General features: G+C 33.8%; 1 protein-coding gene across 1 annotated transcript; it reads left to right on the top strand.

The window, feature by feature from the left end:
• The first annotated feature begins 5,057 nt into the window (after positions 1 to 5,057).
• LOC139495552 (uncharacterized) lies at positions 5,058 to 12,639 on the top strand. The gene is made up of 4 exons (XM_071283820.1): positions 5,058 to 5,524; positions 6,564 to 6,678; positions 7,275 to 7,496; positions 12,149 to 12,639. The coding sequence occupies exons 1-4, from the start codon at positions 5,231 to 5,233 to the stop codon at positions 12,364 to 12,366; spliced, it is 849 nt and encodes a 282-aa protein (XP_071139921.1). The 5' UTR covers positions 5,058 to 5,230; the 3' UTR covers positions 12,367 to 12,639.
• Positions 12,640 to 24,917: the final 12,278 nt, after the last annotated feature.

Genomic DNA, 24,917 nt, shown 5'->3' on the forward strand with positions numbered 1-24,917 from the left:
TTTGTTTGTCTTGCCCGTGTTCATGTTGTCAATATTATCATGCGTGGTTTAAGAATAGCCGATTGGAAGAAACAATATGTATAGTCTAACTTCAAAACTGATGAATGTTTGTCCAACAATGTGAGATGAAACTATCTAATAATAATGCCCTCGCACATCTTATCTAATAACAACACGCTAGAAACAAAGGTGATTTAAATGCTTAAAATATGCATACAAGTGGTCACACATCCTATTTGATAACTACAGACTAACGCAAACGGTTGTAAGTGCTCTAATTATGCATATAAATGGTCATAAAAATGATGCAAGTGTAAACAATCATTCGAGGTTGAATGAAGACAATACAAGACATATTTAGATGTCATAAATGATACTAAAACTCAATACAAACCAGCTATACATACAACATGTCATATCAATACAATTGAAGCACCAACTGCTGTTTAAGCACATCATCATATCCATCGTGTAGTCAAACAATTTTACCAGTCTCCACACAGATAACCTCCGATAATAGAATGTTCTTGTAATTTCCAAGGGATGAACTACATCCATTGGGTAACATTCAATATGTTTGGGTATTTGGGAAATAAGAAATAAAAGCATAAAACTAAATCTTCAAAACAGGCACCACGGAAGAAATTCAACAGAACTCTTGCCTCAACCTTAATGAGTCTGACTCTGGTTAATGCGTGACATTCTTAATGACAATATGCAATACAATGTTATAACCACTTCGAACTATAACATATTGTGCATTGAAAAACAGTTTTTAGTTTCTTTTATATCATTTGAAAACAAATTTCAGAGATAAAGTTAATTTCTCCCTGTACTTTTAATTCCCTTTATCTATGAGCAACATAAATTTTTTTTTTAATTTTATGTTTGATACATGTACAATGACAACGTATAATAAGAGTGCATTTATGTGTTGATTTCGACCATTTAACATATGTCATTAAAAACGTCAATTTTAGTGAGTTAATAATAGAACTCATGGCAGTGTCAAAGTAACAATCAAATTACAAAAAAAACAGCAGACATTAAGAGAGCAACATATAAGCTGCATTGAAGACCTATTGGTGGCCTTCGGTTGTTGTCTGCTCTTTGGTCAGGTTGTTGTCTCTTTGACACATTCCTCATTTATATCTTCAATTTTCTGTACATGAATAAGTTCTTACCTAAACTTCATCTGGTAAAATCAATGAATTACCACATCTTCCTATAACTATTGTCACAGACCCAACTTTATATAACTGTCTTACAACACGCATTTTTCCTTAACATGTCCTGTACCTATATAAAAAAGAAGATGTGGTATGATTGCCAATGAGACAACTGTCTACAAGAGACCAAAATGAAACAGACATTAACAACTAAATGTCATCGTACGGCCTTCACCAATGAGCAAAGCCCATACCGCATAGTCAGATATATAAGGCCGCGATAAGACAATGTAAAACAATTCAAACGAGAAAACTAACGGCCTTATTTATATAACAAAATGACCGAAAAACAAATATGTAACACATAAACAGGGTCCAGATCATGGCAGTTGTTAGCTTATAGTTCTTTTCTGTGAGTGTTACATTGCCGTTTGGGTTTTTGTTGCATTTTAGTGTTTCTGTTGTTTCGTTGTTTTCCTCTTATACTAGTAGTTGATGTTTTTCCCTCGGTTTTAGTTTGTAACGCGGATCTGCTTTCTCTCAATCGAATTATGACTTTCGAACAGCAGTATACTACTGTTGCCGCACTACTACATTGCCCGCCATGCAAATCGACACTCAGTAAAAATGTTAAAATAGAGAATAGGACAAAGTCAGCAAAATTATATATCAAACGACTATTGTAAACTACCTTACTTTCTCAATTCCAGTCTTTTAGGACATCAATTCAATTATGCGGCGATGCTTTTTCGCGATAAACACCCTTGCTAGCGTGAATCTTATATTTACCACAAAAATCGTCACTTTCATTGTCAAATTTTAAAACGGGATTGAATAGAAACTGACTTAACGCAGCTGTACAACTCCAAGATTGTTTATATTTATTCCACGATGACACAGTGTGTCATAGTAAGGTAACCCTTTATGAGTCCCATATACCATATTTTCGACTAAACACCTACTCAGCTATGCATGTGTTTCAATGAATAGGTATCATACCACCCAATATCTAATTCAATACCAAACGCATCATTTTGAAAAGGATTTATATGTGGCATATTGCATTAGAAATTGTTCAATATCTGGTACATGTTTTTTCGCAAACAACTAGATATCGCTTTCAAAGAACTTACAGGCACAAATGTACAGGGGCCAATACTGTTTCAGAACAGATTGTTGTAAACAGGAAAAGAACGTTCATGGAGTCCTTATTAGGAAATTAATTAAAATGCGAGGCAAAAATTGAGGACTCACATTTTATGAACAATTTTTGCTGAATTTAATTAGATCATTAACACATATTTTCGCGTGTCTATATATAAAGAACAATACAAGCCAACTTATTTCAAAATATTATCAACAAATAATAGAACCTGGCAGGAACGATATTTTAGTGTGCTAGTGACCTATTACGATATATATGGGGTTAGTAAATTCCATAGTGGGTGAGAGCAAAGCCCAGTCTACTAACAATTATTTGTGTCCTCACTCTTGAATTAATGGTTTCTTACAGGATGTAATTTCTGAAATTTTAATTGAATCATGACATCACTTGAAACTAAATCTTAATTGACTATGGTTTGTATTTTTTTCTAATTGACTTTAACAGATATACACCAGATAAAAGACTATCCCACAAAAATTGTACCAATTGATTGCAAGTTAATATTCAAAGGTCAAAAGAGACGTTCGTATGTTCCCTAGTATCTCGTTAGAATGTTGAATTGAAATATTTTGCAATTATGACAAGAACCAATTTACCAAAATGTAACTTCTTCGTGAATATTGCAATGTTAATATTAGATGTTCTTTGCTATTTGGAACGGGTTTTTTCTTTTATTATTACGTAAAATTGTAATTATCTTTACTATTGATATAAAACATAAAACGATTTCTTTCTCCATTTGCGTCAGTTTTTGACTTTATACATTTATGTATAAATTTTACTCTATCAAATGATCAACCAATAAAGCATTCGTATATTCTATTGAATAACATCCACGTACCTCACAATGGGGTCGGATTGGGAAGGGGGTCTTTCATTTGATCAATCCTGATATCCCTCGGTGTGATCTACGACAAGAAAAACCTTAAAATATGCATTATCTATAACTTATGGAATGTGGAAATTTTATTTTTGTTATCTCTATATGCCACCTGAACATTCGCCTTGATATCAGTATTACTAGACTAGTAATTACGTAGTACATCAATTCTATACTTATTCAGTGTTTCCGCAGGTTTTGTATAAATAATAAAGATAAATGCATTATATTGTGTATAAATTAAACTATGACATTGTAGTAATGTATTTCTCTTGCAAAGCATCTGACAAGTGCTTTATAAATATATTGATCAGCATAAATGGTTTCGTTGTAACATATTTTTAAGTAATTTTATCATTATCATAATTCCTCCCGCAGAGTATCTATAATTCAGATATATGTTAAAAAGTTACCTCGTTACATAATACGGCAATTACGGTAAAAACACCAAGCATTTATAATGTCTATGTGGTTATATGAATTGGCAATAGTTATTATTTTTCTACAAATTGAAATATTCCAAGGGAATATTGATTACGATGCAAACTGATCTACTAGTTACATCAAGAGTGAATATAAAAAAAGAAGATGTGGTATGATTGCCAATGAAACAACTCTCCACAAGATACCAAAATGACACAGATATTAACAACCATAGGTCACTGTACGGCCTTCCACAATGAGCAAAGCCCATACCGCATAGTCATCTATTAACAACTATAGGTCACCGTACGGCTTTCAACAATGAGCAAACTCATACTGCAAAATCAGCTATCACAACTATAGGTCACAGTACGGCCTTCAACTATGAGCAAAGCCAAAACCGCATAGTCAGCTATTAACAATTATGTGTCATCGTACGGCCTTTAACAATGAGCAAAGCTCGTATCGCATAGTCAGTTATTAACAACTATAGGTCACCGTACGGCTTTCAACAATGAGCAAAGCCCATACCGCATAGTCAGCTATTAACAACTATAGGTCACCGTACGGCTTTCAACAATGAGCAAAGCCCATACCGCATTGTCAGCTATTTCCAACTATAGGTCACAGTACGGCCTTCAACTATGAGCAAAGCCAATCCCGCATAGTCAGCTATTAACAATTATGTGTCATTGTACGGCCTTCAACAATGAGCAAAGCTCGTATCGCATAGTCAGTTATTATCAACTCTAGGTCACCGACGGCCGTCAACAATGAGCAAAACCCATACTGCATAGTCAGCTATTAACAGCCTGAAAGGTTGAAAGGTTGGGAAAGAAAGAAATAAACATAATCTTTAGAGACACACCATTTTGATTTGTTTAGACCAAGTCATGAAGTATCCGATGTTTGGAATTTGCACATAATATATACTTCGAAATTCAAGAAGCGTTTATGTATATGAACTACATATGATCGGCTTCATTTGAATCTCCTTCGCTGTGTAAAGACTAAAAATATTTCTATAATTTGACTCTCAATCTCTACATTTACTAGCTTCTCTAACTTGAATTTTTCTTTTAAATATGTAAAAAAAAATAATAAGATATTGCCATCCTGACCACGAACACCAAAAAAGAGGGGTGAAATATACCAGAGGGACATTCAATAATTTATCATCTAATGATTTTATTGTATAACATATATGACCATTTAAAACGCAATTAAAAGTCCTCACAGTGAGTATATATTATTCAAACATCTGTTCAAAATTACACCGTTTAATTATAAGGCTTTGTTTTTGAAATAAATGCAGTCTCTTATTTACGGCTATCATGTCTCTTTCGAATATATACTACTATTGAAATAAGCAACTATAAAATATTATTTCATAATTAGGTTGATAACCACGCACATAAATTTTCATTACTTTCCGAACTCATATTTATCGGTTCCCTGCCAACAGCATAAATAGAGACTCATTTACTTGTCGACATTGTCAGTGTTATGATATTAGATTAAACACACCCAAAGTATTTTGGAAAAAGTGGGGATAACATTAACTACTGTTCATTGTAATAAAATAGGCTCAATATGTACAGTCCGGTATTTTTGTTAGCTTTCTTAGTTACTTGGACATTATGTGAAATAGTTGTTATCACAAAACAAAAAGATACAATATATAGCGGTCACGTGCTGTTTACGTTATATATGCCGATGTGGTCATTGTGCGCCCAGTTTTGTTCAAGAGTGCAGGTATGCAAATCTATCAACTTTATAGCATCGAATAAAACCTGCCAGATAAATGATGCTGAACCCGGGGAAAGTAAATGTGGACTCATTGAAAGTACAGGGAATAGCTTTGTTGCTGCCTCGACCTTTCCACAGGTAATTTCGATATGAGATCTATCAAAACCGATCATTGCCAAATATTTTCAAAACATTAAAGATAACGAAATATTTTATCTTATAATGCTTATTTCGAAATTAACAATTGAAATTAGTAATTTCTTATTACAAATTAGTTGTTAAAAGTTTGTTGTCATTGACTTGCTCGTATTCATTGTTAACTTATATTAGTTTTTAGATAGACAAGTTTTCAAAAGTTTTTCATATCATCTGTAAATTCAGAAGTTATTGCGATATTTAAGACATCTCAGTGCAAAAAAAGCGACAGTATCAGGTTTAGTGTACTAAATGAATAAACAGCATTTGAAACTTCCCCTTCTAAGTCGAAAATTATACATTTCTAATTAAAGTTCATGTTGCAAATAAACCTGATTATTTGAAGTATAATTTAAAATTGATAACACAATTATGAAATGACTCATAAACGCTATAAGACATTAATTGCCTAAACGTCATTTTGCTGTCTATTCTGCATTTCAGAATATGTCAAACATTGATGTAAAATAGCAATGGTATCGCAAGACAAACGACACAAAGGGGGTTATTGTTTGACATCAATAGGTCAAGTGTTAGAATTTTTAAGTATTTTGTGAACATGATGATTTGTTTGAAATACTAAGGCTTTTCAACCTCAGGCATAGATTACCTTAGCTGTATTTGGCAACACTTTTAGGAATTTTTGATCTCAATGCTCTTCAACTTTGTACTTTATTTGGCTTTTTTTAACTATTTTGGATTCGAGCGTCACTGATGAGTCTTTTGTAGACGAAACGCGCGTCTGGCGTATATACAAATTTAGTCCTGGTATCTATGATGAGTTTATTCAATACATATCTAATTTTTAGATAAACAAAGTCTAAATAAATAATTCAAACATTCCATCATACAAATCTAAAAACGCTTTTGTAATTTCAACAAGAAAAGTTCAACTAGGCTGAAAAAGTTAAAAGCGGAAGACATTTGTTCAAAGTATTGAAATCTGCATGTTCATATAATTGTTTGGTCGACCAATTTTCAGAACCTAGCTGGTCAATGCGAAAAAAATGATTGTTTGTGCAATGAGGCCTGTATGCCACGGGGACGGAAATACTATTGTGTCCCAATACCTATTAAGTTATCTGAATGTAGCACACGTAAGTTAGCTTAATATTTCATTACATTTACATCTACACAAAAAAATCTGATCAACACAATGTGTTCATTCATGAGTTTAAATATCTCAACCCTCCACATTTATTGTTGGAGTGAAATAGCATTTTCCTCGTGTCTTTGCAGCATGTTATAAATAGCTTTTAAAGAATGAAGTTTAATTCATGTGAACCTTATACTGTTGATTACTTATAAATTATGGGATACCAATTTTCATGGGTTTCGATGGTACAGATGAACCACGAATTGAAATGTTCAATGAATTAGAAACTGTCTATTGGTCAGTTATGCACAGATTGGAAAACCACGAAATTCAATATCCACGAAAATACAAATTTGCCTTAATCCACAAAAAAATAATACCCACGATATAAATGTATAACCAAATCATTAATGCTGTATAACAATTTTTGTGTGTCATAACATATTTTACCTGATATCAAAACGAAACGAATTTGAATGATTTAAGCCGAAATTAAATGAACCCTTTAAATTAGAATTCATTAATTACAATAAGTAATAAAAATAATAAAGGCAATTCTAATTGCAGTTTCATAATATGAATTTTATATCAATATAGGAGAAGGATCTCTAATTTCTCATAAGAAGAAAACTGGTCAAAGCACTATTTTCTGTGGTAAGGGATACCTATGCGAACCAGAAGCAGGGGTTGACGGAATTAAACAGCTTGCCAACATCTTTCATACAAAACCGGAACTAGAACCTTTCTGGTGGGTCGATCTCGGACAAGTGTATACGGTACTAAAGGTGGTCAGTACCAATCGGATGCATAGCTGTTGTGGTAAGTAAAAAACTATATTATAAGACAGGCGTGTGTATGACAACTACATATATCCACTGAGATACACCATGAGCTGTTACACATAGAAACGTAAAAGTCTATTCAAGTCAATGTAGTATTAAGCTGTAAACTTCGGTTTATTAAATTAGTAAATTTAGCAACGGTGTATTCCAAAAAAGTACAACTTAATGCAAAAAAAAAGGTTGGCATGTTTGTATAATATACCATCCATTATCCTAGTCAACTTACTATGTACAACCTACCAACCGTTATCCTGGTCATGTATATTATACTATCCGTCATCTTAGTCAATTTACTATGTATAACTTACCATTCGTCATCCTTGTCAACTCACTATGTATAACCTACCATCCGTCATCTAGACAACTCATTTTGCATAATCTACCATCCGTCATCCTAGTCAACTTACTATGCATAACCTACCATCCGTTATCCTGGTCATGTATATTATGCCATCCGTCATCTTAGTCAATTTATTATGTATAAATTACCATTCGTCATCCTTGTCATCTCACTATGTATAACCTACCATTCGTCATCTAGACAACTCACTTTGCATTATCTACCATCCGACATCCTAGTCAACTCACTATGCATAAGCTACTATCCGTTATCCTGGTCATGTATATTATGCCATCCGTCATCTTAGTCAATTTACTATGTATAACTTACCATTCGTCACACTTGTCAACTCACCATGTATAACCTACCATCCGTCATCCCGGTCAACTCACTATGTATAACCTACCATTCGTTATCCTGGTCAACTTAATAGGTATAACCTACCATCCGTCACACCGGTCGACTCACTCTGTATAACCTGCTATCCGTTATCCTGGTCAATTTACTATATATCACCTACTATCCGTCATCCTGGTCAACTTACTATGTATAACCGTCTATCAGTCATCCTGGTCAACTCACAATGTATAACCGACCATCCGTCATCCTAGTGAACTCACTATGTATAACCGACCATCTGTTATCTTTGTCAACTAACTATGTATGACCTACCATCCGTCATCCTAGTGAACTCACAATGTATAATCCACCTTCCATCATCCTAGTCAACTCACTTTACATAATCTACCATCCGACATCCGAGTCAACTCACTATGTATAACCTACCATCCGTTATCCTGGTCATGTATATTATGCCATCCGTCATCTTAGTCAATTTACTATGTTAACTTACCATTCGTCATCCTTGTCAACTCACTATGTATAACCTACCATCCGTCATCTAGACAACTCACTTTTCATAATCTACCATCTGACATCCGAGTAAACTCACTATGCATAACCTACCATCCGTTATCCTGGTCATGTGTATTATGCCATCCGTCATCTTAGTCAATTTACTATGTATTACTTACCATTCGTCACACTTGTCAACTCCCCCTGTATAACCTACCATTCGTCATCCTAGTCAACTCAATATGTATAACCTACCATCCGTCATCCCGGTCAACTCACTATGTATAACAAAATTAACGGTACCAATTTTCTTGCACCAGATGCGCATTTCGACAATACATGTCTCTTCAGTGATGCTCGTTTCCAAAACATTTCAAATCCAAAGCTTATATAAAAGATGAAGAGCTATAATCCAAAAGGTCTAAAAAGTATAGCCAAATCCGTGAAAGGAATCAGAGCTATAACCTACCATTCGTTATCCTGGTCAACTTAATATGTATAACCTACCATCCGTCACACCGGTCGACTCACTCTGTATAACCTGCTATCCGTTATCCTGGTCAATTTACTATATATCACCTACTATCCGTCATCCTGGTCAACTTACTATGTATAACCGTCTATCAGTCATCCTGGTCAACTCACAATGTATAACCGACCATCCGTCATCCTAGTGAACTCACTATGTATAACCGACCATCCGTTATCTTTGTCAACTAACTATGTATGACCTACCATCCGTCATCCTAGTGAACTCACAATGTATAATCCACCTTCCATCATCCTAGTCAACTCACTTTACATAATCTACCATCCGACATCCGAGTCAACTCACTATGCATAACCTACCATCCGTTATCCTGGTCATGTATATTATGCCATCCGTCATCTTAGTCAATTTACTATGTTAACTTACCATTCGTCATCCTTGTCAACTCACTATGTATAACCTACCATCCGTCATCTAGACAACTCACTTTTCATAATCTACCATCCGACATCCGAGTAAACTCACTATGCATAACCTACCATCCGTTATCCTGGTCATGTGTATTATGCCATCCGTCATCTTAGTCAATTTACTATGTATTACTTACCATTCGTCACACTTGTCAACTCCCCCTGTATAACCTACCATTCGTCATCCTAGTCAACTCAATATGTATAACCTACCATCTGTCATCATGGTCAACTCACTCTGTATAACCTACTATCCGTTATCCTGATCAATTTACTATGAATAACCTACTATCCGTCATCCTGGTCAACTTACTATGTATAACCTGCTATCAGTCATCCCGGTCAACTCACAATTTATGACCTACCATCCGTCATCCTAGTGAACTCACTATGTATAACATACCATCCGTAATCCTAGTCAACTAACTATGTATGACCTACCATCCGTCATCCTAGTGAACTCACAATGTATATTATACCATCCATCATTCTAGTCAACTTACTATGTATAATCTACCATCCGTTATCCTGGTCATGTATATTATGCTATCCGTCATCTTAGTCAATTTACTATGTATAATTTACCATTCGTCATCCTTGTCAACTCACTCTGTATAACCTACCATCCGTCATCTAGACAACTCACTTTGCATAATCTACCATCCGTCATCCTAGCCAACTCACTATGCATAACCTACCATCCGTCATCTAGACAACTCACTTTGCATAATCTACCATCCGACATCCTAGTCAACTCACTATGCATAACCTACCATCCGTTATCCTGGTCATGTATATTATGCCATCCGTCATCTTAGTCAATTTACTATGTTAACTTATCATTCGTCATCCTTGTCAACTCACTATGTATAACCTACCATCCGTCATCTAGACAAATCACTTTACATAATCTACCATCCGACATCCGAGTCAACTCACTATGCATAACCTACCATCCGTTATCCTGGTCATGTGTATTATGCCATCCGTCATCTTAGTCAATTTAATATGTATAACTTACCATTCGTCACAGTTGTCAACTCCCAATGTAGAACCTACCATCCGTAATCCCGGTCAACTCATTATGTATAACCTACCATCTGTCATCATGGTCAACTCACTCTGTATAACCTACTATCCGTTATCCTGGTCAATTTACTATGAATAACTACTATCCGTCATCTTGGTCAACTTACTATGTATAACCTGCTATCAGTCATCCCGGTAAACTCACAATTTATGACCTACCATCCGTCATCCTAGTGAACTCACTATGTATAACATAACATCCGTAATCCTAGTCAACTAACTATGTATGACCTACCATCCGTCATCCTAGTGAACTCACAATGTATAATATACCATCCATCATCCTAGTCAACTTACTATGTATAACCTACCATCTGTTATCCTGGTCATGTATATTATGCTATCCGTCATCTTAGTCAATTTACTATGTATAACTTACCATTCGTCATCCTTGTCAACTCACTATGTATAACCTACCATCCGTCATCTAGACAACTCACTTTGCATAATCTACCATCCGACATCCTTGTCAACTCACTATGCATAACCTACCATCCATTATCCTGGTCGTGTATATTATGCCATCCGTCATCTTAGTCAATTTACTATGTATAACTTTCCATTCGTCACACTTGTCAACTCACCATGTATAACCTACCATCCGTCATCCCGGTCAACTCACTATGTATAACCTACCATTCGTCATCCTGGTCAACTCACTATGTATAACCTACCACCCTTTATCCCGGTCAACTCACTATGTATAACCTACCATCCGTCATCCTGGTCAACTCACTATGTATAACCTATCATTGCGTCATCCTGGTCAACTCACTCTGTATAACCTACCATCCGTTATACCGGTCAAATCACTATGTATAACCTACCATCCGTTATCCCGGTTAACTCACTATGTATAACCTACCATCCGTTATCCCGGTCAACTCACTATGTATAACCTACCATTCGTCATCCTGGTCAACTCTCTATTTTTTTATCCTACCATCCGTCATCCTGGTCAACTCACTATGTATAACCTACCATCCTTTATCCCGGTCAACTCAATATGTATAACTTACCATCCGTCATCCTGGTAAACTCACTATGTATAACCTACCATCCGTTATCCTAACTAACTCATTATGTATAACATATTATCTGTCATCCTAGTCATCTCATAATGTGTAGCTTATCATCCGTTATCCTAGTCAACTCACTATGCATAATCGGCCATCCTTTATCCTGGTTATGTATAGTATACCATCCGTCATCCTAGTCAACTCTTTATGTATAACCTTCCATACGTCATCCTAGTCAACTCACTATGTATAACATACCATTCTTCAGTTTCATGTTAAAAAGAATAACTGTTAAACAATTGAAAAATATGGCAACAGTAACATTATAGTTTGTTAAATCAGTACCAATAAGATTCTTTATTGTAGGTGATCGACTCAGAAAAATGCTGATTCATGTCGGGGTAAACTTAGATACATGTAACATGGAGCTATGTGGTCAGTTCATAGGTCCAGCTATTAGTGGACAGGTCATAGTTACACAGTGTAACACATTACCAAAGGGACACATGGTTAAATTAACAAGTGTAAATATCGTTCCAAGGGCATTTCATCTAACAGAAGTTGAAGTGTATGGTGTTGAGTGATATTATTTATGATCAAAATAGATTGTATTTTTAGTTCAATTAAAGATATTCATGATACTGATGGTAACAGCGGGCCTAGATGGCCGAGTGGTCTAAGTAGCTACTACTGTAATAACTAGCCATTCAACACTGAGGTTGTGAGTTCGAACCCTGCTCGTGTGGGTGCACTCGACTCCAATCTTAATTGACTAGGATTTTCATTTTTCCTATCGAAGTCGGTGGTTTTCTCCAGGCACTCTGGCTTCCTCCACCAAAAAAAATCGCCTCCACGAAAAGGCCTAAATGAGGTGATAAAAACACAAAAAATTAGTCAATCTGATGGTAACAAGTAATATATAGTTGTGTTTGTCTTTAAAGGCGGGAACAACATCAGAAATATACCATATAGATTAGACCTATAACGGTTTACTTTTAAAAATTATGGCTTTGATAGAGAGCTGTCTCATTGATAATAAAAAATAATTTAAAGGTGAATGTTGAAAAGGTGAGGTTCAAAATATGTTTGCACAACATCTAAATCATAAACTGTCTACCTTTTTCTCTTGGTTGTTACAAAAAGGATGGCAACCAATATGAACCTTTAACACTGAAAGGCTTCATGTGTAGTGTAGATAGGTATCTTCATCAGAAAATTTCTACATTACGTATAACAAAAAAAAAAATCCTGAAATTAAAAAATGCGGAACAACCACAACAGTTAAATAGTATTGGGTACAGAAATAAGCGTAGTCCTAATGCTTCAGATGAGTAGACCGACTCAGACATTGATTAACTTTATAAACATGTTTTGTAAAGAACGCATGGTCCTCTACCTTTGCCTAATTTGTTACATTCAACTCTAACTATTGTTCTTGGGATGAGTGAAGGAAAGAGAACATAAATTTAGAGATATCTGTATTGCAGTATACTTCCTAGCTTAGGAATATCTCCGTCCTTGCACTGAACCTTAAACAAAGAGTAGCTATATGAGGAATACTCATAACTACCTGAATCAAAACAAAAGCCTGGACCCGTCCTGATAAAATCCGCAGTCCTGTTAATGCATTCTGCATTTTCCTAAGTAAAAGACCAACAAAGTTTACAATTAATGTTCTTGCCCTTATTCATGTTGTCAATAAAAGATGGATGAAAGATACCAAAGGGACAGTCAAACTCATAAATCTAAAATAAACTGACAACGCCATGGCTTAAAATGAAAAAGACAAACAGACAAACAATAGTACACATGACACAACATAGAAAACTAAAAAATAAACAACACGAACCCCACCAAAAACTAGGGGTGATCTCAGGTGCTCCGGAAGGGTAAGCAGATCCTGCTCCACATGTGGCACCTGTCGTGTTGCTTATGTGATAACAAATCCGGTAAATAGTCTAATTTTGTAGGTCACATTCATGAAAGGGAAGGGGATTGTTGTTACGACGTAAGGAACATATCCGATATCATTTGTGAAACGGTTATTCCATAACGGTCAACCAACTCGTGATGGCGTCCGTAAAATTTACGAAGGGATGATTTTAACTTCACCATTTGGAACTCTTGGTTTAATAGCTTCCTTGTGAGCAGCAACCCTCTATCAAGAAATTCATGATAGGAAATGCAAGCACGGGAATTTCGTATTAATTGGGAGATATATACCCCGTATGCAGGTGCTGCTGGAATGTTGCTACTTAGAAATAAACTCATCATAAAAACCAGTATTGAAGTTGTGTATTTGCGTCAGACGTGTATTTCGTCTACAAAAGACTCATCAGTGACGCCCAAATAAAAAAAGTTTAAAAGTACTAATAACGAACGAAGTTGAAGAGCATTGAGAACCAAATGGTGGTTTAAAGAATCGCCAATTGGAATTACAAATATATAAAGCCTTACTTAAAAAATGATGAATGTGTGTCCAACAATCATATGTGAGATGAAGCTAACTAATCAAAATACCCTCACACACTTTATTTAATAACTTCAGACTAAAGACCAAGATGTTGCTAATGCACAAATTATGCACACACGTGGTCATACATCTTATTAAATAAATACAGACTAATGACAAAAGTGATGTTAATGCACAAATTATGCAAACAAGTGGTCACACAACTTATCTAATAAATATAGGCTAAATACAAAGGTGTTGTAAATGCTAAGATTAAGCACATAGGTGGTCATACAAGTGTTGCAAGTATCAACAGTTGCCCGAGGTTGAATGAGGGTCATCAAAGACAGATATAAATGTCATGAATGATAATTCTGTAAAAAAACTCATTACAAGCCATCAATACCTACAACATGTCATGGTAATGCCATTGAAGCACAAACTGCTGTTTCAAGCACAAAATCATATCCATCTTGAAGTCAAACAATTTTTCCAGTTTACGAGGAAGAGTACAACAGGCATATATGTGCATCGTACTGAACATATATGAAATATTTGACACTGACGTAAATCGACCAACAATCAATAGAGCATAGACAAATTTTTGTTTGGTAGATACCCAGGCAGAGTTTTGGGTAACACAGATATATCATTATGCAGAAACCACGACAATGGTGAACAAATAACTAAAGTCAGTCAATAAAGGGAAATGCATGTATTTCTAACGAATTACATGTATTATCCAAGATTCGTACGGTAGGAAATTTAATCGTATACGACACTAAGTCAGTAACCTGAAACATTTTGAAATCCATCGTTCTAATCTATACATAACTTGAGAAACGAAAAAGACCTATGAACCACACCAACAAACGACAACCACTTCATGCATTAAGATGATATTAAGTACAACCAGCTTACTACACATCTTACCTAATATCTTAAAGTTTACCATTAGAAACAATTTTATTTTAAATGTGTGTCTAAGCTTTGTGCATCTTAATACTCTTCCATGTTAGTCCAAAGATGTTATCCGGTTTTTTAATATAAACTGATTTTCTTTATTCTCTTAAATCACATGTTATGTCATGTTGTTTTCCTTCTTTCTTTCTTTCTTTTTTGCTGTCTTTGGTGTCTTACCCATTATCATTATTTACTTATTTTAGTAATAATGAATATTTGAATAATGTGAGAATTTAGTAAAAAATACTAACCAATCACAACCATTAATAATTTAATTTTGGATGTTACGCGTCTTGGAGTGGCTAAAGTTATTTTGTTTATCAGCTCATAGACACAATTTTGTTATATGACCGTGACGTCATCAACGTTTTTTCATGGTATACTTCGGATTAAAATGGAATTGATAATTAGATTATAAGACATGACTGTAATATTTTTCTGTCTATTCGAAATAACATAAAAAAATGTAGTGTACACATTAAAATTACCCACTACGCGGGTTATTCAATGTACAACACATTTTTTATGTTATTTCTTAATAGACAGAAAAAATATTACAGTCATTCCTTAAATATTATTAATTCAAGATGAACTAACCGTGCAATGGCATAGTTAAACTACTAAATTCTTGAAATTGAATATAAACATAATAGCTTCTTTGGGTCACTTTTGGTCATCAGGTTTCGAGACTTTGGAGAGGTAAATTCAGAATGCGTCGGTGTTTAACATGTTTTATGGCATCCGCCCCCTATAACCTGGGACAAATAGATGTAAATATTTTGCATTTGCTACATTTAAGTAGCTTTGTTTCGCCACAAGTAAAGCATTGAAAGTAGAAATCAAGAGTACAATGACATATAGTTGTTCATTTCTGTGTCACTTGGTCTCACGTGGAGAGTTGTCTTATTGGCAATCAAACCATATCTTCTTATATTTATATTTAGCGCATTTTTTTTAGAATTGTTGTTATCTAAATAAAGGCAAAAGTCGTATACCACTGTTGAAGATCTCGTATTTGATTAAAGTTTTTTGTTAACGAAACACGCTTCTTGTTTACTGTTGTTTGTCATTTGATCTTTTTTCCTTTTTTATCCATGACATTGTCAGTTTATTTTTGACTTAAAATAATCTTTCGCCTCTCATTCTCTACCCAAGGAATAGATTAACTTAGCTATATTTGGCAAAATCTTTCGGAATTTAGGGTCCTCAATGCTCTTCAACTTCGTGCTTTGTTTGACCTTTTAATTTTGTTTTATTCGACCGTCATTGGTGACTTTTTTGTAGACAAAGTACGACCTCCAGCAATAAGTTATACCCATATAAAGCAATCAGCTATATTAGGCACCTGCATGCAAAATGGGGAACAATTTTAACCTAAAAAAATAAGCACCTGATTACAGGAAAAAATCTTTAATAGACAGCTACAAACGATAACCACTAAATAACAGAACAGGTCACGGACTCCTGACTTTTAATGTTGTCCTTATAAAAAAATTCCATGTATTCTTTAAAAAAAATTAGCCAGAAATAGAATTTGACCCCGATTATAAAGTTTACTGTAACAAGACAAAAATGTTTTAAGTTGATTTAAAAACATGTGCGAAAGTTAAATAGATCTATCTGTGTCAAAGTTTTATTCTAAAGCGTTGAATTTTACATACCAAATAAGTCAAGATTAAAGATTTTGGCAAAATTGGACATTGTCCAATAATCAATGTAAAGTTACCCATTTTCATTGATTTTTTTAGACGTAAGGAAATAAACTCAGGTACGTTAATTTTCAAGAAAAGGCTTTTCCCCTATCTAGTCACTGTATTAGTTTTGATTCATCATCACGATAACAATAAACCCTAATTTGAAATTTAAGCTAAAAAAAAGGGGCAATTTTAGGGCCTTTTCGAACCTACTTTGTGAACAAAACAAACAGACATGATAGTTAAAAAAAATTTAATAAAAATATAGGGGTACAGCAGTCAACAATGTGTTATAATCTTAATCACTATTAAGACAAACAAATATGTAACAAAAAACACAAAAGCACATAAGTAAAAATGAAAGACAAGAATACAAAAATCATCATAGAACAATAACACAATGACGGGATGCATAAATACAGAGCTACATCAAATGAATACCACCAGACATAAACTAAACAGTAAAATTATTATTTATAAGTAGTACTTTCTTCCACTCTTCTAGAGTAACGGAGAAATAAGTAACAAGGCAAGTCAAAATGAAGAAAAAAGTGTACTTTGCCTCAAATGTGTTTAATTCTCATTAAATAGTGTATATTGTACAAAATGTATGAAAAGAAGATATCAACATTGAAATTGCGAAACTAGTCATTTAAAGCGTCTCAATGTTTGTATATATTTGAATGGAACGAAACAATGGACTATGTCAAAATGGAAGGACCCCGTATTTCTCATTGTATAGAACCCAGTTTTCCAACGACAGCTTTATAAAAAGCAACGTTATATTTAAAAAAAAAAAGAAGATGTGGTATGATTGACAATGAGACAATTCTACACAAGAGATACGTATCTGAACATTTCCGTCAAACGAAATTCAATATTTATTTTATTGTAAAGCAAGCAATTCGTGTTGAAAGGAGTAGGTCCGGTAAGGACCGATTTTGGCCTCAAATTTCAAGTTTATCTTACGAAAGATTTTGACCACTTTTTAAACACTTAAGTGTTTATTTCATTTGAATCAATAAATCTATGTGAAAGATTTTAACTGATATAGTCATTAAAAACAACCCGATTCAAGCTCAAATATGCAAAATCTACCAAATATGCCGAAAAATGTATTTTTTCAGATGATTTTTGTCAAAAATGAAAGTGGCCGCATCCGTGTTCATCCACAACCTTTATATATGTTATGTATTATCATAAAATACAACTTACATTTCAATATTAAGGATGAACACGAATGCGGCCACTTTCGTTTCACACGAAAACTGTCTAAAATTTAACTAAAATGCTAGAATTGTGAAGATTTCAGTAATTTAGCATGACTTAATGGTGCTAGTACCCGATATATGTGCATTGTATTGTCAAAAACAGCCCATATTTATGTAGCAGAAGCATTCTACTGTCCAATAAGTAACTAAACGTTTACATTTTAACAATTTTGTAAAACTGCTATATTTTGGGGCCAAAAAGGGGTCTTACTGAACCTACTCCTTTATTTAAAAAGGAATCTTTCGAAATATGTAATTATTTGTGCATGTATCCCCACCTTGATTTATTGGAATATTTATCAAGAAAATCGCATACAAATGTGTGTCATTCAATTTACAAGGCCGAACAGTTTTTATACACTGTATGAAAACTTAATTCTTAATTTAAGAAAAAAGGTATTCGTTTCTCTCTATTTCGCCGTAAAAGTTTTCGTTTTTTTCACAGCAGAATTATTTTTATGTTTTTTGTCAATAAAGCAGGAATTCATGTGTTTACGGAATCAAAACAATGATACGTTGTCCTCTTAATGAAATCGTTTTCCAACAAGGCATCATACTCCTGTTGAACAATTGATTTTAATTTACGTTATACGGTTTCGCAATTTTTCTATGACAAAACCGGATCCTGCTTTGGTAGATTTTTGGAAGAAACCGGGTCATACACTTTGACCGGGTCTTTCAATGTTGTCATGACCCATTATTTCGTACCCTGAACATAATTACAAATATGGAGATGCACATTAAAACTAGCCATGCAATTTTCCGTCTTAGAATTTTTCTGTCCTTAACTTTCTAGCTTAAGTACAGTTTTCATTTGGGGACACTCACACGAATAAAAATGAAAGCTAATGATGTATAAAAACCTTAATACGTTCTTAACAATGTGACTTTGATAGTCAAGATATTATCTATATTATGGATTGGTAATGTAGGTAGTGTCCTAAGCAAGAACAAGATAACATACATCTGATTATGTTAATTAATGTCAAGCTCCAATCTACTTCTCACATACATATTGCAACAACGATGTGCAAGAACCATCGTTCCATCGGTACGAATCGTATTTCAACAATTCTGCACAATCCTGATTGTAATAATTATTAGGCTGGTTATTGTCCCAGTTCGTGAAATCTACAATTGTGTCATCAGAAATCCATCGCCATGTTCCTTCTTGGATAATATCATGCGCACCAATTCTCAGTTTATCAATGTTTTTCTCTGAAAGATAACATAGATTGATTTTTGTAAAAACAATGAGCTGCAAAGATATGATGCATTAGAAATATCTTATAGTTCCGTAATAAAAACTGTATGTACTACTTCTTGTGATAGTTTTTGGATTATTCGTTAAATCATGGTGTTTATTAACTGGATTTGCACGAGTGTAGCACTATTTGTTCCGATGATATAAGATTTGACCAAAATCAGCCAGTATAAAACATGCATAAATTATATAACATGGCTCCGTGTTGAAGACCGTACTTTGACCTTTAATGGTTTACTTTTACAAATTGTGACTTGGATGGATAGTTGTCTCATTGGCACTTATACCACATCTTCTTATATCTATGTCGTGCGCTCACAATTCAGACGTTGACGTTTGGTGCTGTAAATCATGCTTGTTTTATTTGTTCCTTTGTATCTTCCTATTATCTTGAAAATTATAATTGAACCAGTAACCAGCAAAATTTATCAGCAACACTATGTCTCCAACTAATGTACAAGACTGAATTTGCCAATCGTCTGATTATTGCGGTTCTTCTTATTGAAATAAATAAATAAATAAATAAACATTATTCTTGTCATGTTCTCTAGATCGCTTCATCCGAAGCATAGGCAATTAAGTAAACCAAAGTGTTTTCATGATCTCCAGAGTGTATGAATTACTTGTTGATCTATTATCCTTAGTAATCGCCATGATTGAAAATATAACAAAGGAATAAGGTAAATAATAAAGAAATATAAACATCCTTAGTAACCGCCATGATTGCAAATATAACAAAAGAATAAGGTAAACAATAAAGAAATATAAACATCCTTAGTAACAGCCATGATTGCAAATATAACAAAGGAATAAGGTAAATAATAAAGAAGTATAAACAGTCTCGATCGATTGTAATTTGAATGAAAGGATGCAACAGCAATTCAAGGAATAAAATATTCAAACGTCATTCAGCGGTACACACACTCTTCTCAATCAGATACACAATATACCAAGTTATACATCGATCGTTACGAGTGTATACTAACCAATCATAACATTTTGCAGCCAGAGATTTTCAGATGCATCCTCTATTTTAACCAAGTGAGAACCTTTCATCTGGCAATCAGTCTGAAACGATAAAGTCGCATCAATATGTGTGTCATTTGTTTATCAAAATTGCCACATCAAAGTTTACACTTGCACTATATTTTAAGTATTACACAAGAGATCTTCCAAAACCATTTAAGGAAATGTGTATGCATAATTTAAGGTACATGCACAGCACATCAAGATGAAGGACGTTTTCAGTCCTAAAATTATGATTTTTCAATAATATGGTATAGTTCTTTTTGTAAAAGCACTATTTGTTATACACAGATGAATCATTGTAATTTAAAAAAAAAATAGAAATCAACAAAAAACGCGTAATTGAAATATTACGATAGTGGTATCATATTTGGTAAGAATTGTAAGGATACCCGTACCTTTGCTAATATGCTAGAAATTTAAGCATGTGCATATTCAAGTTAAGATAAATTAACAATTTATCAGTTGCTCTAAACAAAAATATCAGTTGACCTAGAGAACGGTGCATTGCTATAGAAAACCGTAGGGGAAATGTTTACGGTAAATGAGTTTGGTAAAGTTCAAAATAAATAAGGAAATGTGCTAATACTTTCATTGAGACAAAAAGACAAGAGTACTTTATGTACAAGGATGCATAAAAACTTTCTTTAAAAAATGGGAAGATCTCTGTAATAATGATTATCTCAAAAGGTCAGTTTTAAATTCAATTATATATTTTGTGTACAGATATACTAATATATTCTCTTTTATAGCTAAGTTATTTTGATTTCATTAGAATCATACAAAAATTTTTTTAGTAAAAATTCTGCTTTGTGAAATTTGAAATCATGACCAAAACATAAAAGAGTAATTATATTCTCTGTGATTCGGTTACAGCAGAAAAACAAAAACAAATATTCCTACATTTTTCATCTTAAGACTTTAGTTATGTGTAGCCGCTTTCCGCAGTGAACGTCAGGTTTCAATTAGAAAGCATGATATAATATATTGTTGCTGTAAGGATTTGATTTGTTCATCATTGTTCAAGGTAACATTTGTGTTGTAGTAAATGTTAAGATAAGGAAATTTGAAGCCATCTGAAATGAAAAAGGCCGTTTTTAAAATTGAGAATGGAAATGGGGCATGTTTCAAAGACACAACAACCCGACCAAAGAACAGAAAACAGGCGAAGGCCACCAATGGGCATTCAACACAGCGAGATAATCACGCACCAGTAGGCGTGAAAACATCAGCGTACAGTAAGACCATCTCCAAAATTGTAGTACGCCTAATAAGCCTGAGAAATCAGAAACATGATACAAAAAGGCAACAGAAGTATACCGGTGTACAAAAGTCATAAATCATTTGAGAAAAAAACAAATCTGGGTTACAAACTAAAATCCGGGTTACATGTCAGTTACCGGAATCAAAACATGTTTAATAACTGAGGTTTTTCGTAGAAACAACAACCCTCTTTGTTATGTGGAATATATATCTTGAACTCTTGATCATTAAACAAAGAATTCTATTAGCTTCGAGTAGTTCAAAACTGTATAATTAATGACATATTGTATTAAACGAATTCTTGCGTCTTCCTGCTTGAGATATTATAACTTAAGTGAATCTGCTTTACATGTCAGTTACCGGAATCAAAACAAACAACAACCTTTGTTGTAATGTGGAATATATATCTTGAAATCTTGATCATTAAACAAAGAATTCTATTAGCTTCGAGTAGTTGAAAACTGACTAATTAATGACATATTTAATAACGAATTCTTGCGGCTTCCTGCTTGAGATATTAGTAACTTAAGTGAATCTGCTTTACCCTGGTAATAAATAACTGAAAAAAACCATTGAATTGCGGTAGAATACACTATGTTGTTCTTTGCATATGATCAGAGCCGTACGGAACCTTTTTCTAGTTGATGATGATAACCTTAAAAACCTACACATTCCTGATCGAACGAGTTCACTACAAATGGGTCAAAACATGTATATATGTGTAAAGTCATTATAAATCAATAGTTTATTATACCATTCCCTAGCTGACCCTGCCTGTAATAAGAGATTAGTTTGTACATGTTGTATCCCCAAGCAGGAATACAAATTTCATTAACGATTCAGAAGTAGCGAAAAGAGCAAATGTATCAGTATGTATTTGGTGTACTGTTTTGAAAATATTTTTATTATATTTTAAAAAGTTTTATATCAATAGTTATTATTCATAACAAATACTGAAACGCCTGCTAAACACTTTAAACGTATTATGATTTTCATAGGCAGCACATGTATTCGATTGAGAAAAGAAAAAAAACGCATTTCTAATTTGCCAATGATTGAATAAAAATCAGATAATTTCATATAAAACTATCTTCACTTGTTACAAAAACGTAAAAAGAGTACATACACAACAATAGTATCATTAAAAATAATGCACGATTGTCACCTCCTTAAATAATTACAAATGTTATGAGACCTGTTTAAAAGTATTTTGGCCTTGAAGGTAGCACGGTAGTATTTACCCTCCGGGAAATGTGTTGGTTTTTATGTACATTAGTTAGGTCAATGTATCAGAGCACTCTGAAAAACAGGTTCTAGTGAGCGATCGTTTTCCCAAGCTATGGGGTGAACCAGGTGTAGAAAAATATGAAATATTTTTACATATATATGTTTTTTTTATGTTTTTATGTTGTATTCAGTGCATGATAAAATACATAGAAACACTACTGGGGCTAATACAGATACATATTCAAATTCGTTTTTGAATATCATAATAAAAGTATTTCAGTTAACTGTGTAAATAAGTGCTGCTCATTGAAAGAACGTGGTGGACATTTTTTATAGGCTATGATTATCCCTATGACCCAGTAAGTACTACCATGCCACCTTGAAATAATCAGTTTCGTAGAGAAAATTATTAAACCGACCATTTAATGTTGGTATATGTGTGTGGCGGTGGTGGGTGGTATCATTTGGTTCCAAATTTCTTGAAAACAGACAATTGTCCATCTTTGGACTAAGAAACACTTGTTTCAAATTTATTAACTGTAATAAATGCAAGGATTGTCAGTTTTTCAGATTTTTTCCAGGCAATCCGGCTTCTTTCACCAATAAAAATTGAGCACCAAGAAGTAGCCAAAAGTTCTTCAAGTGTAGTATAAACACAAGTCAATGAATCAATCAACCAATTAATACGTTAATAAGCGTGTTGTAGGTATGACAAATGTGAAGAACACAAAGGTGATCAAAATCGGAATTAATTTACACCGTGCTGAACTTTCATTTAGTTTCGCCGATTAATACAACTTGCATAGCTTGAAATCTAATTCCTCAACGTAATTTTTACAGTAGGGCTATTTATTGTTCATATTATCGTTACTCAAATTAGTGTAAAATTTTCTACCATAAGACACTTACCTCAGAATCGTCCCACGTTTTTTTATCAGGTCCGATGTTATAACAATGGCCACCAAATTCTATCCATCCGTTCTCACATTGTATTTCTGAGAAGAAAAAAAAATATAATACAATACCTTAACTGAATTTTCATTCTGGCATAATACATATAACAAGTTCATTTAATGTTTTGCCCTGAATATATTTACTATATTTCACACATTACAGGTATCTACTTATCAGATGGAGAGGTTTTTGATAGTTATCAGTATACCAGACAAATCCATATAATTTAATTTTGGATGTAACGCGTCTTCTAATTGGCTAACAATGTTTTGTCTATCAGCTCATAGACATTATTTTGGTCATGTGACCGTGACGTCATCAACATTTTTCATAATTTAATCCGGCTTAATATAAAATTGAAAATTAAATTATAGGAATGACTATAATATGTTTTCTGTCTATTCGAAATAACATCAATAATGTGATGCACACTTTAAAACAACCCTAAAATAAAATAAATATTACAGTCATTCCTTAAATAACAAAAGCAATTACAGAATAAGCTCTGCAGGATAAGGAGATTGACCTCCTTGAACCTGCATTTCTATCACCTTTGGTATCGTAACTCCATTTCTGTCGACGACCAAACGATGACATCTGATTTTGTCAGGTGTTATGGACCTCCCCCTTTTTGGATTAAATTGTAGTTTTGTATTTTCGTTCATACATTTTCACAGATATTTGGTGACAGAACAATTTGTTTTGCCCTCCCTCCTTATCCAAAATACATTGTCAATGTTGTTGGTGTCATGCTATTTTTGTTTGCTACTTATATTTGTCTTTTCTGGATCAGTTGTTTAGACTGAAATATTGGTAAAATAATATCAGCTTAATTTACAGAGTATACATTTACACTGTGTAAATGTCTTACCACAGATAAACATAGATCTCCATTGTCCTGTTTCTCGACAGACAGCAAAAGGTTTCCCAGATATTTTCATTCTCTTCTTACACTTATACATCATGCCGTGGCCCAGATCTCTTGAAAGTCCAAATGGTTCATTCAATAGAGCATTCGGGA

This window comes from Mytilus edulis, chromosome 11 (genome assembly GCF_963676685.1).
Source record: "Mytilus edulis chromosome 11, xbMytEdul2.2, whole genome shotgun sequence".
NCBI classification, from domain to species: Eukaryota; Metazoa; Mollusca; class Bivalvia; order Mytilida; family Mytilidae; genus Mytilus; species Mytilus edulis.